This window comes from Peromyscus maniculatus, chromosome 6 (assembly GCF_049852395.1).
Source record: "Peromyscus maniculatus bairdii isolate BWxNUB_F1_BW_parent chromosome 6, HU_Pman_BW_mat_3.1, whole genome shotgun sequence".
Lineage (NCBI taxonomy): Eukaryota > Metazoa > Chordata > Mammalia > Rodentia > Cricetidae > Peromyscus > Peromyscus maniculatus.
The window spans coordinates 63,411,245-63,431,238 of record NC_134857.1 but is presented as its reverse complement, the minus strand read 5'-3'; the positions used below and the strand labels follow the sequence as shown (position 1 = coordinate 63,431,238).

The following is a 19,994-nucleotide window of genomic DNA, read 5'->3' as shown; positions in this document are numbered from 1 at the left end:
AAACTCACACTCACATGGCACAGCAAAAGTGGGAGAGAGAGAGAGAGAGAGAGAGAGAGAGAGGGAGGGAGGGAGGGAGGGAGGGAGGGAGGGAGGGAGGGAGGGAGGGAGGGAGAGAGAGGCACAAAACCACAAGGCTTTATTCACAAAATAGAACATTTTCCCTCAAAGTTTTGGAGTGTGACATTAGTATATTGACAAACAGAACACAGAATTGTGACACAGCTTGTTTAGGAGAGAACCCCCCCCCCCCCAGGCTCTGGGTGAGAGGACTAGAAAAGAGATGAATGTTGGCCACCAGGGGTTTGACCAGTCTGAAGACTGCAGCAGTGATAGAATCTCCTGCCGTGGCCTATACACTGTTCCGAGGCCGAGACTCTCTGCTCCACACTGCCACCTATGTGCTATGAACAGGCTGCCTCCAATTCCAGCTTCACCAAGGATGGTTGAGCCCCTTATGTGAAACAAGGCAGAGTTTGCATAGAGCCTGTGGGTGTCTTCCCATGTACTTCGAGTGATCTATCTCTACATGACTTACAGTGCCCAATGCCATGTGAATGCTATATAAGCAGTTGTTATGATGTATTATTTAGAGAACAATGGCAAAAAGAAAGCCTGCACATACTTGATACAGATGCAGTTTCTAATCTCTGATTGCTTGAACATACGATTATGTAACTGGGGGCACAGAAAGGCAACTATATATACTTCTGAGACATCTCATCCATTAATCTGGCCTCAGATATGTATCTGCTGAAGCCTCATTCTCTCCTCCATTGCGGTGACCCTGGATGACTTCCACCTGCCAGACCCTTATTCAGAAAAATGAAGAACCAACCCCCTAGCTCAGCACACAGGGCCCTTCTCCAACAGGGCACCATCTGCCATGCTGACTCCCTCTGCGGCCCACACTCACAGCTCATTTTTTCTATTTAGTGGTAGCCCTGGCTAGTCTCAGAACCTGCTACATCCTCTCACCTTCTGAGAATGTCCTTCCTCCTGCTCTTCCTCTTTCACTAAGCTTAGTAAGTCAGGGAACCCCAAGAAGGTCCTTGACAGCTGGTCAGAATGCCAGAACCTTCTTCTACACTCCCATAGAACAAGGATAGGGCACTGATGTGGGACTCACTTCTTGTTTTACGACACATCACATTGCTGTTACCACCACTAATTTCGTTTGGTGTTTGCCTACCCTAAAAGAAGCACTCAACATATTAATGCCAAAAAAAAAGATGATCTAAATCAATTCAGACTCATTTTAGGCTATAATTCTACATAAAAGAATGCTGGCATTTAGCATGTGTCTGTCCCAAACTTGGCCTTTTATCCTTTTATGCTCTGCTCTGTGATGTGGAGCTGACTGTCAATTCAACAAAAGACAGACCCTTCCCAGGACCGTGGCTTCCAGTTAGGTTCATCTCTGTCTGTCTCTGTCTCTCCTATAAATAAAGTTTCCTCTTTCCTGTTTAGAGGTGAACCTTGGTGGCAGTTCCCATTCCAAGTACAGTTCAGATGAAGCAAATGAAATGCAGAACATGTCTCCATGCTAGTTCTCTAGAGAAACAGACAGTGAAGTCAACACATACCACGAAGAGGATTTACTAGACTGGCTTACACAATGGGGGCTGGGTGGTCCAATAACAGCTGTGTGCCAGCAATTTGTCAGTTCCTCACCCCTATTCTGCCTTCCAGCTTGGGGCAAGCCTTTTCTGAACACTTTTTTTAAGTTTTATGATCATATATAACAGACAGCTATTTATGAAAACTTTTGCCACCTAATACAGGACAGCACAAGGCCCACTTCTAAAAATATTCCTTCAGTTGATACCTGGGCTCAACACACCACTTGAAACTTTTTTGGGTGGCATGTACATTCTTGTACAAATGTCATTTAGAAACTGTGTTGACTAGTTTTATGTCAACTTGACACAAGCTAGAATTATCTGAAAGAAGGGAACTACAATTGAGAAAATGCCTATGTTAAGATCTGGTTGTAGGGTATATTTGTTAATTAGTGATCAGTGGGGTAGAGCCCAGCCTATTGTGTGGGGCCTTCCCTGGGCAGGTGGTCCTGGTTTTCTATAAAAAAGCAACCTGACCAAGCCAGTAAGCAGCTCCCCTTCATGGCCTCTGCATCAGCTCCTGTGTAGCATGAATCTTAAAAAGTCTTATTAATAAAAACAAACCTGTAGCCAGGTATTGGGGTTAAAGCTGTAAGACCAGAGAAGCAGAACAAAACCACAGCCACCTCACCTCGCCAGTTCCTCAGCTGATCCCGTTTCCTCAGACTGGATGCCTCTGAGTTCTCATCCAAAAAGATCTCAGCTGAACTTTTGCTCAAAAGCCCAAAAGCTTAACCAGCTCCAGTTCCTCATTCTCACACCTTAAATACCTTTCGGCTTTCTGCCAGCAGTTCCTGGGATTAAAGGCGTGAGAAACCATGCCTATTTCCAGTGTGGCCTTGAACTCACAGAGATCCAGGCAGATCTCTGCCTCTGGAATGCTAGGATTAAAGGCTTGTGTACCACTATTTTCTGGCCTCTATATCTAGCGGCTGTTCTGTTCTCTGACCCCAGATAAGTTTATTAGGGTGCACAATATTTCGGGGAATACAATACCACCACACTCCTGCCTCCAGATCACTGCCCTGTTTGAGTTCCTGTGGTGACTTCCTTCCATGATATGGAAATGGAAACCAAATAAATTCTTTCCTCTCCAACTTGCTTTTTGGTCATAGTGTTTCATCACAGCATAGAAATCCTAAGACAGAGACTAGATACCACTTATTTTGTTTTCTTCTGCTAAGACATGTTAGTCTCTCCAGGATGTTTTTTTTCTTCCTAGTATTGGTTTATAAAATACATGCATTAAGAAATTTGAAAATAATTTAAATATATAAAGCAGACTAAATATTCTCCTGTAATTCTACCTCACCTCACAAAGCCACTGTCAACAATTTGATGTGACTTCATATTTGGTGACCTTGCCCTAATAATCCAGTGTTTCCTTTCAGAGAATACTAAGACATGTTGGATCATAATCCTAATAAACTAGTTCTGTATGGACAGGACATTTGGGTTAGTTTTAAGGATTAAAAAGTAAAAGTATAATGCACTTGAGTACACATGCCAGGTTATTCCAAGATAGAAAGCAACTTCCTAGAAATGAAATAGGAAAAAGGATCCAAATAGTTCCAATCAGCCCTGGAAAACTATTCTCTGAAGGCTGTAACAATTACACTCCAACCACAGCATGCAAGGCGGGACTTGAGAATCTGAAATTGCTCAAATTCAGTGCACCTTAACTGGAATCATTTCCTAACAGGAAGTAAAGCTTGAAGTCTTGACTGATGGGGAGCTGGGGTTCAAAAGGCAAAAGATCTAAAAGTCATTTACCAAGAGGCAAAGGCATTAGAAACTTGGTCTTTTCTAGAAAATGCTCAAGACTGCAGTCTTTGTTATCCAGTTTTCTCCAGTTTCCTTTCCAGTGTCTTCCTACTGCAGAACACAGGCCAAACTCAACACCTCAGCGTCCAACACACAGGCCATCACCTGCAGCAGGCGATTCTTGGATCCTACACACATCACCCATGTTCCCATATCTAAAGTCCTCCCGATTTTTAGCTTAGAAAGTCCCTTTGCTAAGGACTGGGGGTACAGACTCATAGCAGAACATCTGCTCAGCTCTTTGTGAGGCCCTGGTTTGATCTGCAGAATGGCAAACAAAGCAACCTAATCAACTACAATCCTGCTCCCTCTAAAGTCAGCTCAAATGCCTCTTGCTGAATAGCATCATCAAGCCTTCCAGGAATGAAGACCTGTGTCTCTGAGCTCCCCATAACCACTGTCCTGGTAGCATTTCCACAGCAAACTGCTATGACTACAAGTTTCAGAGAACAGACTTCTGCCTTTTCTAGACCAGAACACAGCGCAGAACTTGATAGAACAGGCAATCCTGCCTTTGGAATAAATCAGATTAAGAGCTCATTTTTTTCTTTTCAGAGTCTATGTAGCCCTGGCTAACCTGGAACTCACTACATAGATCAGGGTATCTCAAACTAACAAAGAACTATCTGCTTCTGCCTCCTGAATGCTGGGATTAAAAGCATGCACTACCATGCCTAGCAAGAACTCAAATCTTTTAATCCCAAATTATCAGTCACTGACTTTTTTCAAAGGACTGTTAAAAAAAAAAAAAAAATGGTGTTCTTGCCGGATGGTGGTGGGGCAGGCCTTTAATCCCAGCACTTGGAAGGTAGAAGCAGGTGGATCTCTGAGTTCGAGGGCAGCCTGGTCTACAGAGCCAGTTCCAGAACAGCCAGGAATATATACAGAGAAAGCCTATCTCAAACAAACACACACACAAATAAACCAAAAAACAAAACAAACAAAAAAAAATGGTGTTCCTCTCACAAATGTCTTATTGTAACTGTAACGTAACAACTGGCTTTGTACACCTTTTGAAAAGAGAATTTTCTAACAAAACTATCATAATCGAGGCTGGAGAAATGGCTCTGTGGTTAAGGGCACTGGCTGCTCTTCCAGAGGACCCAGGTTCATGTGCCAGCACCAAAATGGTGACTCAGAACCATATGTAACTCCAGTTCCTGGGATCTGATGCCTTCTGGCTTTCATGAGTACCAGGCACACACACTGTACATAGATGTACATACACAAAAACAACTATACACATAAAATAAAAACAAACAATAAAGCCTTGTCAAAATAGCACGTATTAAGAGCAGCAAAAGTCAATAAACCTGCATTGGTGATATTTGCATCTTACTTCTAAACCGTAAACTGTTTGTTTTAGAATAAACCACAGGTGATGGGCACAGGGAGCAGTTTATTGTAAAATACAAAGCAGCAATGACTTCCGCAGTGAGCTTCCATACATGTCTGGACATCCTCATCAATGCCAAGCTATGAACAAAAGGACAACTGTGAAGCCAGTGCCCACTAAAATCGCTTTCTCTTGATAATTTCTGGTTTCCAGCTGACTGGGTGAGTTTCTTCTGTCTAAAAAGAGAACAGTAAGCGAAGTGTTATTTTATTAATTTGTTTCCTTTCAAAAAAAGACCTTGTCTTTGCTAAATCACACTTGGCAGGACATGCTTAATGGATCTTTGAGGATGTTAGAAACAGCTGACAAACTTCTGGCATTCTCCAAGCTTAATAAAGGATGAGTGGATCTATCACACATTCAGTTGTGCTATCACTTCAAGTCAGATTTCTTTTAGATATCACAGCAACACCAATGCCGTGATTCCAGATTTCATTTCCATAGCAGTCTATTATTTTGCTACTATTATTAAGGTATCATTTTCCAGTAACTGTATTGAGAAAGAACTAGATTTTAAACATAGTGTAACAATGGAACCATCAGCAACAATGCAACCACACAGAAGCCCCAAGCCAATCACTATACAGGTGACAAATCCCTTAGTACTGTAATGAGTCCTTTGCTTTCTAGCAACCAAGTAAGAGATCCTTGCTAAATTGGCATGACAGTTCTTTTACTTTAAAAGGCATGTAAAAACTGGCGTGGTGGCTCATGTCCACAATCCCAAGTATCTGGGAGGCAGAGGCAGGAAGACTGCTTCAAGCTTAAGTCAACTTGTGCTACAAAGTGAGTTCCAGGCTAGCCAGAGATACAATGTGCAGCCCTGTCTCCAAATACAAAACATACAATTAAACTTAAAAAACTGGAAGAAACATACAAGGAAACTGAGCACCTACCGCGGTCTCATCCTCTCTGTAAACTTTAATGGTTTTATCAGCTTCGGCTGTTAGTAACCGACTTTCTGACTGATCAAAAGCACAAGCAAATATTCCCGATTCACTGTCCAAAGACCCAGGTTGTACAGCTGCATGCACTCGTTGAAAATTGTAGCCAGTTCTCCAGTCCCAAAGGTGCATAGTGCCATTGTCAGCTGTGAAGGAAAGACGTGGTTAGATTTCTATCCATTCAACAGCTCAGACGACCAATGAGCAGTACAAAGACATAGAACACACACACACACACACACACACACACACACACACACACACTCACACACTCACTCACTCACTCACTCACTCACTCACTCAAATTGCCTAATAAGGCGTTATTTACTTTTGTTTATGTTTAGTTCAGAACTATAGACCTTAAAAGACACCATAACATTTGACAATCCAGCCAAACTGGGACAATTCCTAGCATAAATCCTTCCTTACCTTTATCAAAGGTAATTCAAATTCAAAGAGGACTAAACTATGCAACATGCTACATGGATTATCAACACATTATGAATAGGCACATACACCCTAGCCAAGTGAGTACCACTACAACATAGGTGTGATACTGTAGGAACTACACTAACTCACCCACTTCAACAAAAGGGAAACTCAACACCCCATAAAAACCTTGCTTTACCTCCAGATACAAGTACTCCGTCAGCATTCACTGCCAGTGTGTTAATAATTGCATTATGACCAGAGAGATTTTGAATGAAACCTCCATCAGGGAATTTCCATTGCTTTATGTTATCTGGAGATCCAGACGCAAATGTGTAACTGGAACAAAGATTGATTGACAAGAATTAATGGGAAAGTACACTGCATCAAAAAATCTCCCAGCTTGGAAAAATTCCCATCTGCTCACTGGTCCAGACAGCTTCATTACAATGTTAAGTCCATCGAGGTGCAAAATCATCAGTATCTCCATTCCAAGTTCTACCAGCCTTTCAAACTACTGAAATGCATTTTAAATCCCAGAATAATGTTTTCATTTCTTCAGTGTTCTACACCTAATTAACACAACAAATGTACACATTCAATGGCCAAAAAAACTCCCCGACAATTTTGAAGAAAGGGAGAGAAGGAAGGAGAGGGTCCAGAAGAGGGTGGTTAGTGATGGCCTGATCTGGTAACAGCTTGTGACTTTATGCTTGTCTTCTCTGGGAATCATGACTTCATTGTTGATGGCTCTTCTTCCATCTGTCCCCTCCTGTCCATTAACTTCCTCCTTAAGGATTAAACTATTCTGTCTATCTCAGATGTTACACGACAGCACATACGGCACAATCTCTGACAGGTGAAAAGTATGTCCATTGCCCTCTATGTCCTAAACATAGTCAGCCACTATTACCTCCTACTCTGACATGCAGTTTTAATCATGACTTGGTCTTACTTGTCACTATGTAGAGGGACTTTCTCCTTCATTCTATACAGAGCATGAAATAAAATAGCACCAACAGAAAATTAAAGCAAGCCTGTCCATCTGCAGCCCAGGCTGCAAGACTACAATAGCAGTCCTGGTGTTAGAATTTCACTAAGACATGGAGAAGGAAAAGCTAATGAGCAAAACACACTTACTGTCGTGGATGTAAGACCACAGCCCTGACCGATTTCTTATGATTCGTCAATGTCACTCTTGTCTTCCCAGCCACCAGATCCCATAATCGTATTGTGGTATCATGACTTCCTGTAATGAAGACACACATGCACAGGCAGAGAGAGGAGAGAGACAGACAAGGACAGAATCCACAAGTTAAAGTACAGTAATCATAAAGCACTCCTCTATACATATACACACACTAAGTAGAAGTCCTACCACTGTGAATAATATCCTCAAAGTTCTAAAACTAGTATTATTTTTATATTTTCTTCTTTTTAAAATGCCCAACTGAGGCACTAGAGAGATGGTTTAGTGGTAAAGAGCACTTCTTAATCTGGGTTTTTGTTTCCCAGCATCCACACAGTGATCACAACCATCTGTAACTCCAGCTCCAGGGGACCTGACACTATTCTAACCTATGTGGACAAAAGGTACTGAATTGTTTCCCCTTAATATTTCTAGTTAACAAAACAAACCAAGTGACAGAATTAATTTCCAGTCACAGTAAAGTTCACTGTCATTTAAGTAAGACTCATACCAGTTCTGAAGTGATTGGTGGCAGGGTATTTTCTAACTTTAATTCCCTAGAATGATAGTCATGACACTCTAGAACGACACTTGACTGTATCTAACAGCAGTTTTGCAGACAGCTTTTATAGTACCTGACACATTCTACAATATATAAAAAGCCCAAGAAAAAAAATCTTGCAATCCTAATTTCCAGTGTCCATGATTGAAACACAGAGTGACACTAGAACACAACACAAGGCAGGAGGTGGAGGAGCCACAGCGCAGATGCAGAATGGTGATGCAGCCGGTATGATAGGCAGCAGGGTAGAGAAACAGATCATACCAGTAATAATCTGTGGTTCTGCAGCTTGGCATCTCACAGTAGCAACTGCATTTGTGTGTCCAGACAAAGTGTGTACACTGGCTTTAGTTCTCACATCCCAGATCTGTAAAAATATAATCAACGTACTATGAAAAAGAACAGGTATTCATATCTGATAGCTCTAAGTCTGCCAGACCAGGGTGTCTGAACATAAGGAAGAGAATGCATAAATGGAGGACAATGATCCATGTGCTATAGGGAAGGACAGAGGCCAAGGAAGGCAGGAGTTCAAAGATGAGGATACTAATCTATCGGCTTTAGTCCCACACTGGGATTAGGGAATTAAACAGCTAATGGACAGTGACTGTGACAGCCTAGAGCAGCAGTTCTCAAGCTTCCCAATGCTTTGAAACAGTTCCTCAGGTTGCAGTCACCACCAACCACAAAATTATTCTTGGTGCTATTTGCTAACTGTAATTTTGCTACTGTTATGAATCACTGTGTAAGTATGATTCCTAGTTATCATATTCATATGCAGGATGGTCTTAAGTGACCCCTGTGAAAAGGTCGTTCCACCCCCAAAGGGATCACGGCTCGAAGGTTGGGAACCACTGGCGAAGAACATGAGGCTGTCACAATTCAGGGGCAGGGCAAATTAACAGGAAACACAGAACTGAAGGGTGAGACTGAACAAACATACAAGTCATGAATCCCGAGAGACCAGGTTATGATGAATCAAGAATTTATTGTTCTTTATGAGGAAAATAACACGCTAATATCAGGTTTGCATACGAGAAGATACAAGACACCGACAACAAGCCCAGAGCTACATCTCACTCACCCGTGCAGTTGAGTCTCGACTACAAGTCACCAGGACATCGATTGTTGGATGCAAATCCAGACCATACACTGCACTTAGGTGGCCATGATAGTGTCGTATAACCTAAAGATGAGAGCAGAAAAGTTACAATTTCTAAAATTAGGAAGATCAACAGTGGAGTCTGGGGACACAGCTCCAAGGCAGGGAGCTAGCCTAGCTTGCCAAGGCCCTGGATTCCATCCCAGCAGCATAGGTAAACAGACAATCAACAGCAGCTCATGCTGTTTGAAGGCCTTGGCTCCCAGCTTACCTTGTTATATTCAAGATCCCAGCACTTCACTTGTTTGTCTTCTCCACAAGAGAACAGGTAAGGGCTCCTCGTGCTCACGATCACACCACGCACCGTACTGATGTGGCCAGTCAGCGACAGCTTTAATTTGCCACTAGCCAAGTCCCAAATCTGAAATCAAATAATTGTTTTTCTTTACACTGGCTACTCACTCCCCCAAAAATCTCAGAACACTGACATAACACTAAATGTATGCACATATGAGAACTAAGACTCTTTACATTGATTCTTCTCTAAATAGGAGCAGAACAAAAGGCACATTCAAACTGGGTGTTTGCAGAAGGTGACAAGGTTAATACTCCCAATACATAAAAAGATTTGCTGATGATGAAAATATCAACAACACAGCATTAACCGTACCTCAGGGAACAGTTTAACCCAGAAAAGTACTGAAGATAAAAGTGTTCAGCCTCACTGCATTTCTAGGTGTCTGTCCATTTCAAGTGTTCATGTTAAGTGCACTCTTCTGAAAAGCTATGCGGTCAGCACAAGACCAACAATCAGCTCACTATCTTTAAAAGATATCACTAAAAGAAATTTGCACTTTCCATACCAGCTCAAAGACATGAGACCGAACATTTGTAGTATGACAATCTATCAAAACAAAAATACAATACACAAAAAGCAGCCTGTGTAAAAGGAATGCAGGCTTATCCCAGTGAAAATTATCACACTAGAATTGTAATGTTGAACAATAAGAAACAGGTTATAGAATGACCTGCACATTCTACCTATTTAAAATACTGAATTTTTCATAAGAAATGCTCTAAAGAAAAACAAAACTCAAAAATAAAAAAATGAGGACTTTTGCCAGGCATGGTGGTGCCCGTCTTTAATCCCAGCAAGCGGGAAGCAGAGGCAGGAGGGTCTCTGTGAGTTAGAGGCCAGCCTGGTCTACAGAGCGAGATCCAGGACAGCCAAAGCTACACAGAGAAACCCAGTCTCCAAACATCAGCAAAAGAAGAAACTGACTCTTACAGGACATACACATGTACACACAGAGAAAGGGTTGGCCGTAGACACACGGGCACATCAACACAGACACACGACACACTAAAAGGAACCCGCCCGAGGGTCTAAGAGTGGGGGCATGGTGGACGACTCTAGGCTGTCTTGCACTACTTTCCACTACATCTCTAGAGAACTACGCTTTCATTCTGTAATCACAGGGTGAAAACTTCCTTCAGTAACAGTTACACAGAACTAACGGGAGGCCATTAACACGCTTACAAAACCAATGGGAATGCAAACAGGCATCGTTACTAGTTTTGACAGTAAATTCTACTGCATGCAGCCATCGTAAAGAGAACCTACAACATCAATTCTTCTGTAGGAGTAACTTAAGAAACAAACCCAACCTCTTCCTTATTACCTTTATAGTTCTGTCAGCAGATCCAGTAACAAACCACTGATTTCCAGGTTCCACAGCGATACACCGAACCCAGCCAAGATGCCCACTGATCACCTATGTAACAAGGAGTGAAGTGAGCACTCATCCATACATGATTTAAAATGCACCCAATTTTAACCACAACCTGGATTTGAACTGCATCATCTTCAAATTAGTTCTAAAAAATTGACAATTATAGATTTTAGAGTGAGAAAACTTAACTTCTTTTCAATCAGTGAATGAATGCTGAAATTGGGTACATCTATACAATTGAATACTACTAACCAATAAAAAGGAATCAATTTATCTCAAAATCATCCAATGAAGGACACCACTCGCAAGAAACATCTACCATGCACTTTGAATTTCATGGCACAGTTAACAACAACAAAAGATGCACGTATAATAACAGCAAAGGGATCAGCAGTGGCCAGGAGTAGAAGAGTGCGCAACTGCAACAGCACAGGGTGCTCTGTGAGGGGGATCCTGATGATGGCAGTGGTCACTCAAATCTCTATCTATTACATTCACTAGACCCACACATCAAGTACAGATGGTACAGTGTCTGAAAAACAATTATGCTGGCTATCTCATTCCCTACCTCATATTTTATTTTTGAACTGATGTATTTTGAGTCATCTTATAATTTATTACAGCTGGAGGGATCACTGGCCAAAGAAACATCTTTCTAAGGAATCTTCTCCTTCACTGTCACAGTCAACACTTCTCTTTCTTAATCATCTGCTCTCCACATTTAGTATCTCCCACCAATACCTTATACTGTATTTTATAGAAGACAGCATGCAGTTGCACTTGGGACCCGCTCCTGACATCTCAGCAAAGGGCCCAAGCCCACGCACCTCAGGTCATTCCCTAACTTCCCAAGCTCACTCCTGGCTGATGGGAAGTCCTTACTGTGCCCGAGGCAGAAAGAAATGCAGATCCACTTACCCTGTAGAGTTTCCACGGTGGGTGCCACTGGGGTTTGGGCATCGTAGGGGCTTTTTTAGCCATTAATGCAGAGTTCTTGGTATTGCCGGCCTCCATAATCATCTACATATGGGACAGATCACACAACTATTACGGCTATCATACTGAAAGTTTCAGGCCACTTATTCAAAAGAGGGTATTTGAAAGTTGCTTTGTTTTGTTTTGTTTTTTCATTAACTAAAGAGGAAGATACCTAAAATACCTTTTCTTTACTTAAAAAAAAAATTATAAAGCTTCCTCAGAACTCTGTATGTTCCATACATTTAAAAAGAAAGCAAAAAACAACTGAGGCAGACAGAGAGCATTCTGCTCTCTGAGCAGACATCACTGTGGAGTTCAAAACCCAACTGAACCAACCCCTAATTGACCAACTTTAGGCAAAAACTTGGTAACTCTCCTTTTTCTCTCCACCTTATAATAATTATTTTAAAATATGTACTAGCTGATAAAGGCTGAGCACTCTTAACCCAGAAGTTTAAACTTTCAAATGCTCCAATATCCAAGCCTAATTTAGATTTCAGATTGAGTGCATAATAGCTAATATATATGCAAATATATTGCCCACCAGAACTAGCTGTTAAGACCCTATTGCTAAAGACACCACACACCTGGGTTGCAAGACACAGAGAAACCAAGCTGGAACTGAAATGGGAACTCTCCCTATTACCCAGCTTTCACAGACCTGGAAGGTGCGGCGCAGGCTCTCAACGGAGAAAAAGCATCAATGGTCCTGCCCACCTTTGACCTCTGTGAACTTCAATACCAACTAGTTAGGCAAGATGTGCCCATTCGTATACTAGTGCCATTACTGTTATAGCAGTAATCAATTGCTCTTTGCTTGGATTTGAGGCCTGCTGGACAGAAGGGAACCCATACATGGTACTATAAACCTAGTCAAAAACATACGGCTAGGAAATCTCAATATCCATCTGTATACTCATAGACAAATGCTACTCCTAGCCCTAATGAGAGCAATTTCTCTTTGCAGGTAACAATCATAAATGCAGAGATTCATGGCTGTGAAGGTTCTGAGAACAAGTGACAGGGGAGTGCTCAGCTCTAACCGAGACATTTACACCACCTCCTCTAAGGCTCAGTGAACACTGCAGAAGAGGAAGTGGGAAGGGTCCAAGAGCCAGAAGATAGGGGGATGGGCTGAGCGATGCCACCTCCTGAGCCTAACACAGCTGCTGCAATCCTGAACTTGGAGCAGCTGAGGAACCTGCACGGGGCCTACACAAGACCAGTCCCATCAACAATCAGGTGTGCAGAGGGAGAGGCACATGGGCCTACCCCGCCCTGCTGAACTACTGACGACTGAGATTTTTGGGAGAGAAGGGGTCATTATCTTCAGGTGTGTCCCCATTGCTAAGTCCATCAAGCTCAAATAGACAGTTCCAAACCCAAGGTCTACACACAGCCTGGCTAAACCCAGTGGGTCACTAAACAAAACATAAAGGCATGGAAGTGGGAAAGTGAAGGGGTGTAAGGTGAGAGTAATCAGAATGCATCTTTTTTAGATGTATAAAACGTCAAAGAACACATGGAATTAATTTTAAAACGTGTATGTCAATATTCCAAGCAAAAAGTCTAAATCTAAATCTAATCTGAAACAGTCGAAGTCCAAGCACTTAATAAAGAATGCACAACCTAAAGAATCTACCATTAGTATCACTCCATTAATCCAAAACCATATTGAAAGCTATGAAATTCTACCCTTAGGAGGTGTAAACTGGGCCAAAGGATGTAGCTTAATTGGGAGACTGCCTGCCTAGCATGCATGAAGATCTGGGTTTATCTCCAGCTTGCAATTCAGGAACTCAGGAGGTGGAAGTAGCAGGATCAGGAGTTCAAGGTTAGCTCAGCTACACAGAATACCTGAGACCCTATCCTGAAGAAACTTAAGCTATACCTGCCTAAGGAGGCAGAAGGCCTGAGCAGACCTGCTCTGAAATGTGGTCTGCCAAATGAGCTCTATCACTGTGCAAGGAAAGCCTGTACTCATTTCAAGGGGCTGCACAGCACATAGATGTCACCAAACCGATAGCAGTCAACTGTAATCATACACCAACCCACATCACCAGCATATGTCCATAGTAACATAAACCCATACAAGGTTCAGGTCACATTCTTTGTATTGTGTGTGTATATGTTGGGTGTTAGCGTAATACATCCCCAGTAACTACAGTAAGGAAAAGTAAGTTAAAAAAAAATAAAAATAAACTGATTCACTCACTGGCAGCAATAAAAGCAATATAAGAACCCAAGAACTGACATTGTTCAAGATGAAACATACCTTAATACTATAAAAAGATTTTCTTAAAATTTAACTATCTTGTGTGCATGTGCACACATGTGGCACATGTATATACAGGTGTGTGCTTGTGGAGGCCAGCAAATGTCAGGTGTTCACTCTATCATCATCACTCTCGACCACATGAACCTGCAGCTAACTTTTAGGTTAGCTAAAAGTTAACTGCTTTTAACTTTTAGGCTTCACTTTTAGGCTAAGCTGGCTGGCCGCTGAGCTCAAGAGACTCCCCCCCGCCCCCAAATGCTGGTGTTACAGGTGACACAGGCACACACAGTTTTTCCATGGCATTGTGCTTGCACACAGCCGGAGCTCTTACCTGACTGAACCATGTCCCCAGCCCTACCCTTGTTCTTCTGAGAGTGAGTAGTAAATACCAAGATCACAGTGTCTTCACTAAAACCCTACATGTATACTGTTAAGTAGACAGAGAAGTAATAGGAGCTTGGATTCTTAAAAAAAAAAAAAAAAAAAAAAAAAAAAAAAAAAAAAAAGAAATTTATCAAAACTACGTTTTTAGGGCTATGAAATGTTAAGGACTATCTACCTCAGGCTGCTATTTTTATTAGCGAATCTCAGGACCGTACTGATTTCAGTATCCAGGTAAGACTTTTAAGATCAAGGAAAGGAAAGACTCATGTTCCAAAAGCTAGAAACCTGCAGTTATCTGACCCAGGAGACTTACAGAATTCATGGCTGAGGGCTGGGACCGGTCAGAGGCCCCGGGGTGTCGGTACTCACTGCCAGCAGGCGCAGGACGATTTGCGTCAACTCTGCAGAAGAGAAAGATCATGAACCAATTACTCAGCACCTCTCCAGGTATGCAGTCTGTATAAAGAAACTTTCTCTTAGGAATCTGTGGGCCAGCGGGGAGAGAGCTCGTGGGTAGAGTGCTTGCTACTGTAAGTATGAGGCCTGAGTTCAGTTCCCAGGACCTTCCTTTACATAAAAGAGCATGGTGGCTGTGCTTGTGATCCCAGCACTGGGGACAAGATGGGCACATCCCCAGGGCTAGCTGCCTGCCAGCCTAGCCTACTTGCTGGGTTCCAGGCCAGTAGAAAGACCCTAAACAAATAAAGGTAGGAGCAGTGAGATGGTACGGCATGGGCCAGGACATCTGCTTACTCTCCTGAGTTCAACCCTGAACCTGGAGTAAAAAGAGAACCAATTCCCAAAAGGGGTCCTTCCATTTCCACATAAGCACTGTGGCGCGCGCGCGCGCGCGCGCGCACGCACGCACGCACACTCTTTTTTCATTCTTTTTCATGGCAGATGGGCAGCATCTGGCTTCTACATGTACACATATAAACAACCCCAACTGCAAATGGCGAAAATCTTTGTCACTAAAGCACAACAGTCGTACCTGGCCTGATTGGGCAACGCCACAGCTAAAGACTGTGCAGCTGACTCACTTGGCATTCTTTGGATCTTAGTATCAGCAGTCAGGGCAACACCTATTGAAATAAAAAGTTCCTTTCAGTACTATCAGGACCTTAATTACTTGCACTTAAAACAAAACTGGAGGAGAACACACTGTAAGTTCTAAGCAATGACAGTATAATAATCTTGAGTAAGTTCAGCTTGTCTTTGCTTTTAACTTTTGCATAATAAATACTGGTTAATATATAGCTCAAATTTAAATAAAAGCAGCTTGGTATTAAAAGCAACCCAAGACTATTGAATAAAGTTAATTTTCTATTGATTCAGACAGTATGTTCATGAGCAAACAGCAGTTATTTAAACCTGTCTCCACACACACACACACACACACACACACACACACACACACGCACACACACACACACACACACACACGTGTGTGTGTGCTTGCTTGAGCCATACCTACTCATATGCTTAAATTTAGGTACCTACACATTTGTCTAAATCAACAGATAATACATTTGGGTAGACCTAGTACCGCCTTATTGTCACCTACCAGGTCCTGGTGGATATGGATGTGTACCTGTCACCAAATATTCAACATCTTGTCCTAAAAAAATAAATAAATAAATTCAGTGAATTTACCTTTATTTAAGTATCTTTTAAAATGCATTATTAATACCAACTCGACTTTTCCTTTCCAACTAATACTGAATCCTCAGAAATCAAGGGAACTGATCATTTTGCCTGTAAGCTGTTACTAAATCAAGAGAGATCATGCATTTCTACCTAGCCGTGCTGGGAAAACAGGCTTTCCCATTCACTGACAACGACTTGGATTGTTCTTCAAAGCAAATAGCTTCACATGGAATACAAGATTCTTTGTTCCTTATAATTTCATCTTTCTGAATTATAGACCCGACAGATGGTCTCTCCACAGGCTAGTAATAAACTTCATTTTTTCCCTGTAGACTCATTGTAACCTTGAATATCTCTTAAGAATTCTGTTTACTAGTAAAAAAAAAAATCTTAGTTACTCCTCTGATGAGCAAGTCAAGACATCCACTGTAACAGCAACAAATAAGAAGTCTTCCCCAGTGAGGAACCAAGAAAACATTTTTTTTTTCCTATTTAAAAAATTCACATGTAAACCTGATGGTCTTCACCTTGATTGGCAGGATACTGTTTATGAGGATAAGAATCTGCTGCGTTCTGAGGTCCCTTCTCCTTAAGGTTCTCTTTTGAAGTAGGCATATGCAATACAGGACCATACTCATTTCGAAGCTTGATTGCCATTTTCCGCTTGTGACTATTTAAAAATCATAAACATGAAATGTATCCTTAAATACTGAAAACATATTCACCAATTAAAATATTCAGACAGCCAGAAAACAAGTACATAAACAAATACTTTACTCACACTCACAGATACAGGAGGATATTTTTCAAGTTAAATCATATTTTAACAAGTACAAAATTTCAAAATGCATTTCCACACCATATATATTTACTTTTTCTCACAATCTATCATAGAGTATTCATTAAACCCAAGTAGGACCTTAGTTTGCCCAATAAACATAAAAGCTTTTTTGGTGAGGCCTCAAGGGTCTAACTGAACTATTGGCATACACAAACTAATATATCTTTCAAAAATCTTTAAATATCTGATAGACACTTTTACTAGTTATTTAAAATGTCAGACCCAATGAAAGCACTAAATTAGCTCAGCATTTTAAAGAGAAATGTACTTATATTACCTTTAAAAAAAAAAGCCACCTTATAAATTAAATATAAATGCAAATGAGGGGAAGTAGCTTATAAAAGAAAAAGCAAAGGACAAAGAAGGGTACTGCATACAACATAGTCCCAGAATGAGGCTGGTGAGAACCCAAATATGCCCCTCAAAAGTCTTCATTATACTAAGGAGCAAGTATGGGAGTAGAGGTACTGGCCAAGTACAATTTCAGTTCAGTGAAGCTCTGAGAACAGGAAGCCAAAAGCACATACAAAGTGATTCATCAAAAATCAGATACCCTAACCTGAATGCTCCTAACTACTGGATATCTTAGTTTCTTTCCTACTGTGACAAAACACCATAAACAAGGTAATTTACAAAAGAAAGTAATTTGGGGCTCATGGTTCAAGAGGGTTAGAGTCTTTGACCATCATACTGGGGACCCTGAGACAGCAGGCAGGCAGGCATGGTGCTGGAGCAGCAGCTGAGAGCTTATACTGATTCACAAGCATGGGATGGGGGGCAAGGAGAGAGAATGGGAACAGGCTAACTGGAAATGGTGTGGGCTTTTGAAATCTCACAGCCTGCCCCAGTGACACAACCTCTCTAACTAAGCCACACCTCCTAAACCTTCTGAAACAGTTCCACCAACTAGAGACCAACCACTTAAACAAATGAGCTTATGGAGGCCATTCTCCTTAAAACCATCACACTGGGTATTTCTAAATTATGACTAGCTAACAGGATTTTTACTGTAAAAGACAAAACAATAGAAAAATGAGCAAACTCTACTTATATTATGATGAAAAGTCACTTGCTATTGCCCAAGCATCCTGTGAGTGTCTGCACCACTTTTAAGACCTTTAAAAGTCATCTTCTCTCTGCACTCTTCTATCAATAGTAAAATGTTAAGTACTTTAGAGACTGAAAAGGAATAAAACTTGCCTCTCTTCATCTAAAGGCACAGGTTTCCCATTATCAGCTACAAACATGTCATGGGTCCTCTTCAATGACCTGAACACCAGTGTGTGTACGGAATGCTTCTGTACCTCCTGTAAAGAAACAACCAAAATCACACATCTAACCACAAGTGACCCATACATCCTAATCAACACTAGAATGGTTATGCACTTTACATGTTAAATACACAGAACGATGTATACTCCACACTATCTGTAACAAAGTACAGCAGTCAACAACGAAGATGAGAAAGCTCTTGCCTGGCTGGAGCTCTGGGTAAAAGTAACTGAACGAAGCCTAGGATTGTAATTTGTTTAATGAACATTTACTGAGCTTGCACTGTATCTGGCATGAAGAGTGCTCAAGAAATAACAGGCAAAAATAAGCAAAATAATTCCACATTTTGGGAGGCTCTATGAAAATAAGCAAAGGGATGAGTCAGAACTGCTAAATGTAATTACGAAAGGTTTAGCTGAGGAAGACAGCCTTAAACACAGAACAGAGGTATGAACGAGGCAAGCTGTGGGAAATGCCACTGCAAAGGTGTTCAGATAATACCCGAACTGCCGCACAGCTGTGAATGCTGAGGGATTGTGGGCTGTAGTATAAAATGAGGCCTCAAGGCTGGGCAGTGGTGGCTCACTTTTAATCCTTGCACTGGAGAGGCGGAGGCAGGGGAACTTGAGGCCAGCCTGGTCTACAGAAGGAGTTCCAGGACAGCCAGGGCTACACAGAGAAACCCTGTCTCCTACTCCTCCCTCCCCCCGCGCTCCCCCAAATGAGGCTTCAAGGGTCTGTGAGGTTCAGACCTCTGCCACCACTTACATTTTTAATTCTAGTAACACTGGGCCAAAAAGGAGTTTTAAGCAGGACCAATTCATATTTTATTTATGTTTGTGGTGGTGCAGACTGAACACAGAGCCTTGTGCATGCTAGGCAAGCATTCAACCACTGAACTACACTCCTCCAATGTGTTCGTTAAACATAAGCACTTAGACCAGCTGCAAGCTAATTCACCAGTCCCAGCCAAAGAGACTGGGCTAGATTAGGAGGACTGCAGTGGATCTGGCATGCAGTGGGTGAAATTAAGAAACGCTTGGGATACGCAAAAACAATCAGAAAGAAATGAAGAAGGGCAAGCTTTACTCGGGTAGAACCCAAATAACAGTCGAACTGACAAGTAAGCTTGGACCAGTATCCCAACCACAGTGGGACCATCAGAAGCCCCGCCTCCGAGGACAGCGCCGGCTCCCAGTGACACACAGGGACTGCAAGGTTCTCTCGGGCTTCCCGCCGACCGAACCTCAGATTCCAGATGTCATCGGCCTTCCTTTTGCCCCGAAATCCCGGGACCACCAGGCTTAGCCACACAGCTCCTTTCCCCCGGTCCCCAGCACTTTCATCCTGCACGTTCGTGGGCAAAGCAAAGCTCCAGAGACAAACGACTCCCGAGTGCTACTTTACCTCCACCATGTCGCCGCAGCCTAGCCCGCTCCTCTAGCAGCGGAGAAACTCGAATGATCGACGCAGAAATCGCCGCCACTATTCTATAACTCCTTCCGGAGAGTGGGGCCTGACGGCGGATGTGACGCCGCCCGCGCACGCGTATTAGCCACCCGCCGCGCGGGGAGGGGGAAGGGGGAGCGAGGGGCGTGGCCTAGCGGTCGAGGGCGGGAGCTAGGCGGAGTTGAGCGGAGCCTCGAGGCGGAGATCGGGATCTCCGCGGCCTCGGGGAGGAGCTGGGCGGGGCTTAGGTGGGGTGGGCGGAGTCTCCAGGTGGAGGGGCGGGTCTCGACAGAGCTGGGCGGAGTCCCCTGGTTGAGGGCGGAGGCTCCTGCGGCATCCTAGCG

The 19,994-nt window shown here is 42.5% G+C and overlaps 1 protein-coding gene across 1 annotated transcript; it reads right to left on the bottom strand.

Annotated features, from left to right (window-relative positions):
• Positions 1-4,825: 4,825 nt before the first annotated feature.
• Positions 4,826-19,749, bottom strand: Plrg1 (pleiotropic regulator 1). Its single transcript, XM_006985314.4, has 15 exons — positions 19,609-19,749; positions 18,130-18,236; positions 16,616-16,758; positions 16,006-16,059; positions 15,433-15,523; positions 14,755-14,842; positions 11,720-11,821; positions 10,751-10,843; positions 9,340-9,489; positions 9,051-9,152; positions 8,231-8,333; positions 7,356-7,464; positions 6,415-6,554; positions 5,739-5,932; positions 4,826-5,018 (listed from the first exon to the last, which is right to left on the bottom strand). Exons 1-15 carry the CDS (start codon positions 19,615-19,617, stop codon positions 4,959-4,961), a joined length of 1,545 nt encoding a protein of 514 aa, XP_006985376.1. The 5' UTR covers positions 19,618-19,749; the 3' UTR covers positions 4,826-4,958.
• Between the last annotated feature and the right edge of the window lie 245 nt (positions 19,750-19,994).

Bases quoted from the DNA above. Each gene is read 5' to 3' on its own strand.
- Plrg1 (XM_006985314.4), bottom strand. The intron at 9,153-9,339 runs GTAAGCTGGGAG...TCTCATCTTTAG, and splicing joins GGGATCTTGAATATAACAAG to GTTATACGACACTATCATGG. The intron at 8,334-9,050 runs GTGAGTGAGATG...ATATTTTTACAG, and splicing joins GTCGAGACTCAACTGCACGG to ATCTGGGATGTGAGAACTAA.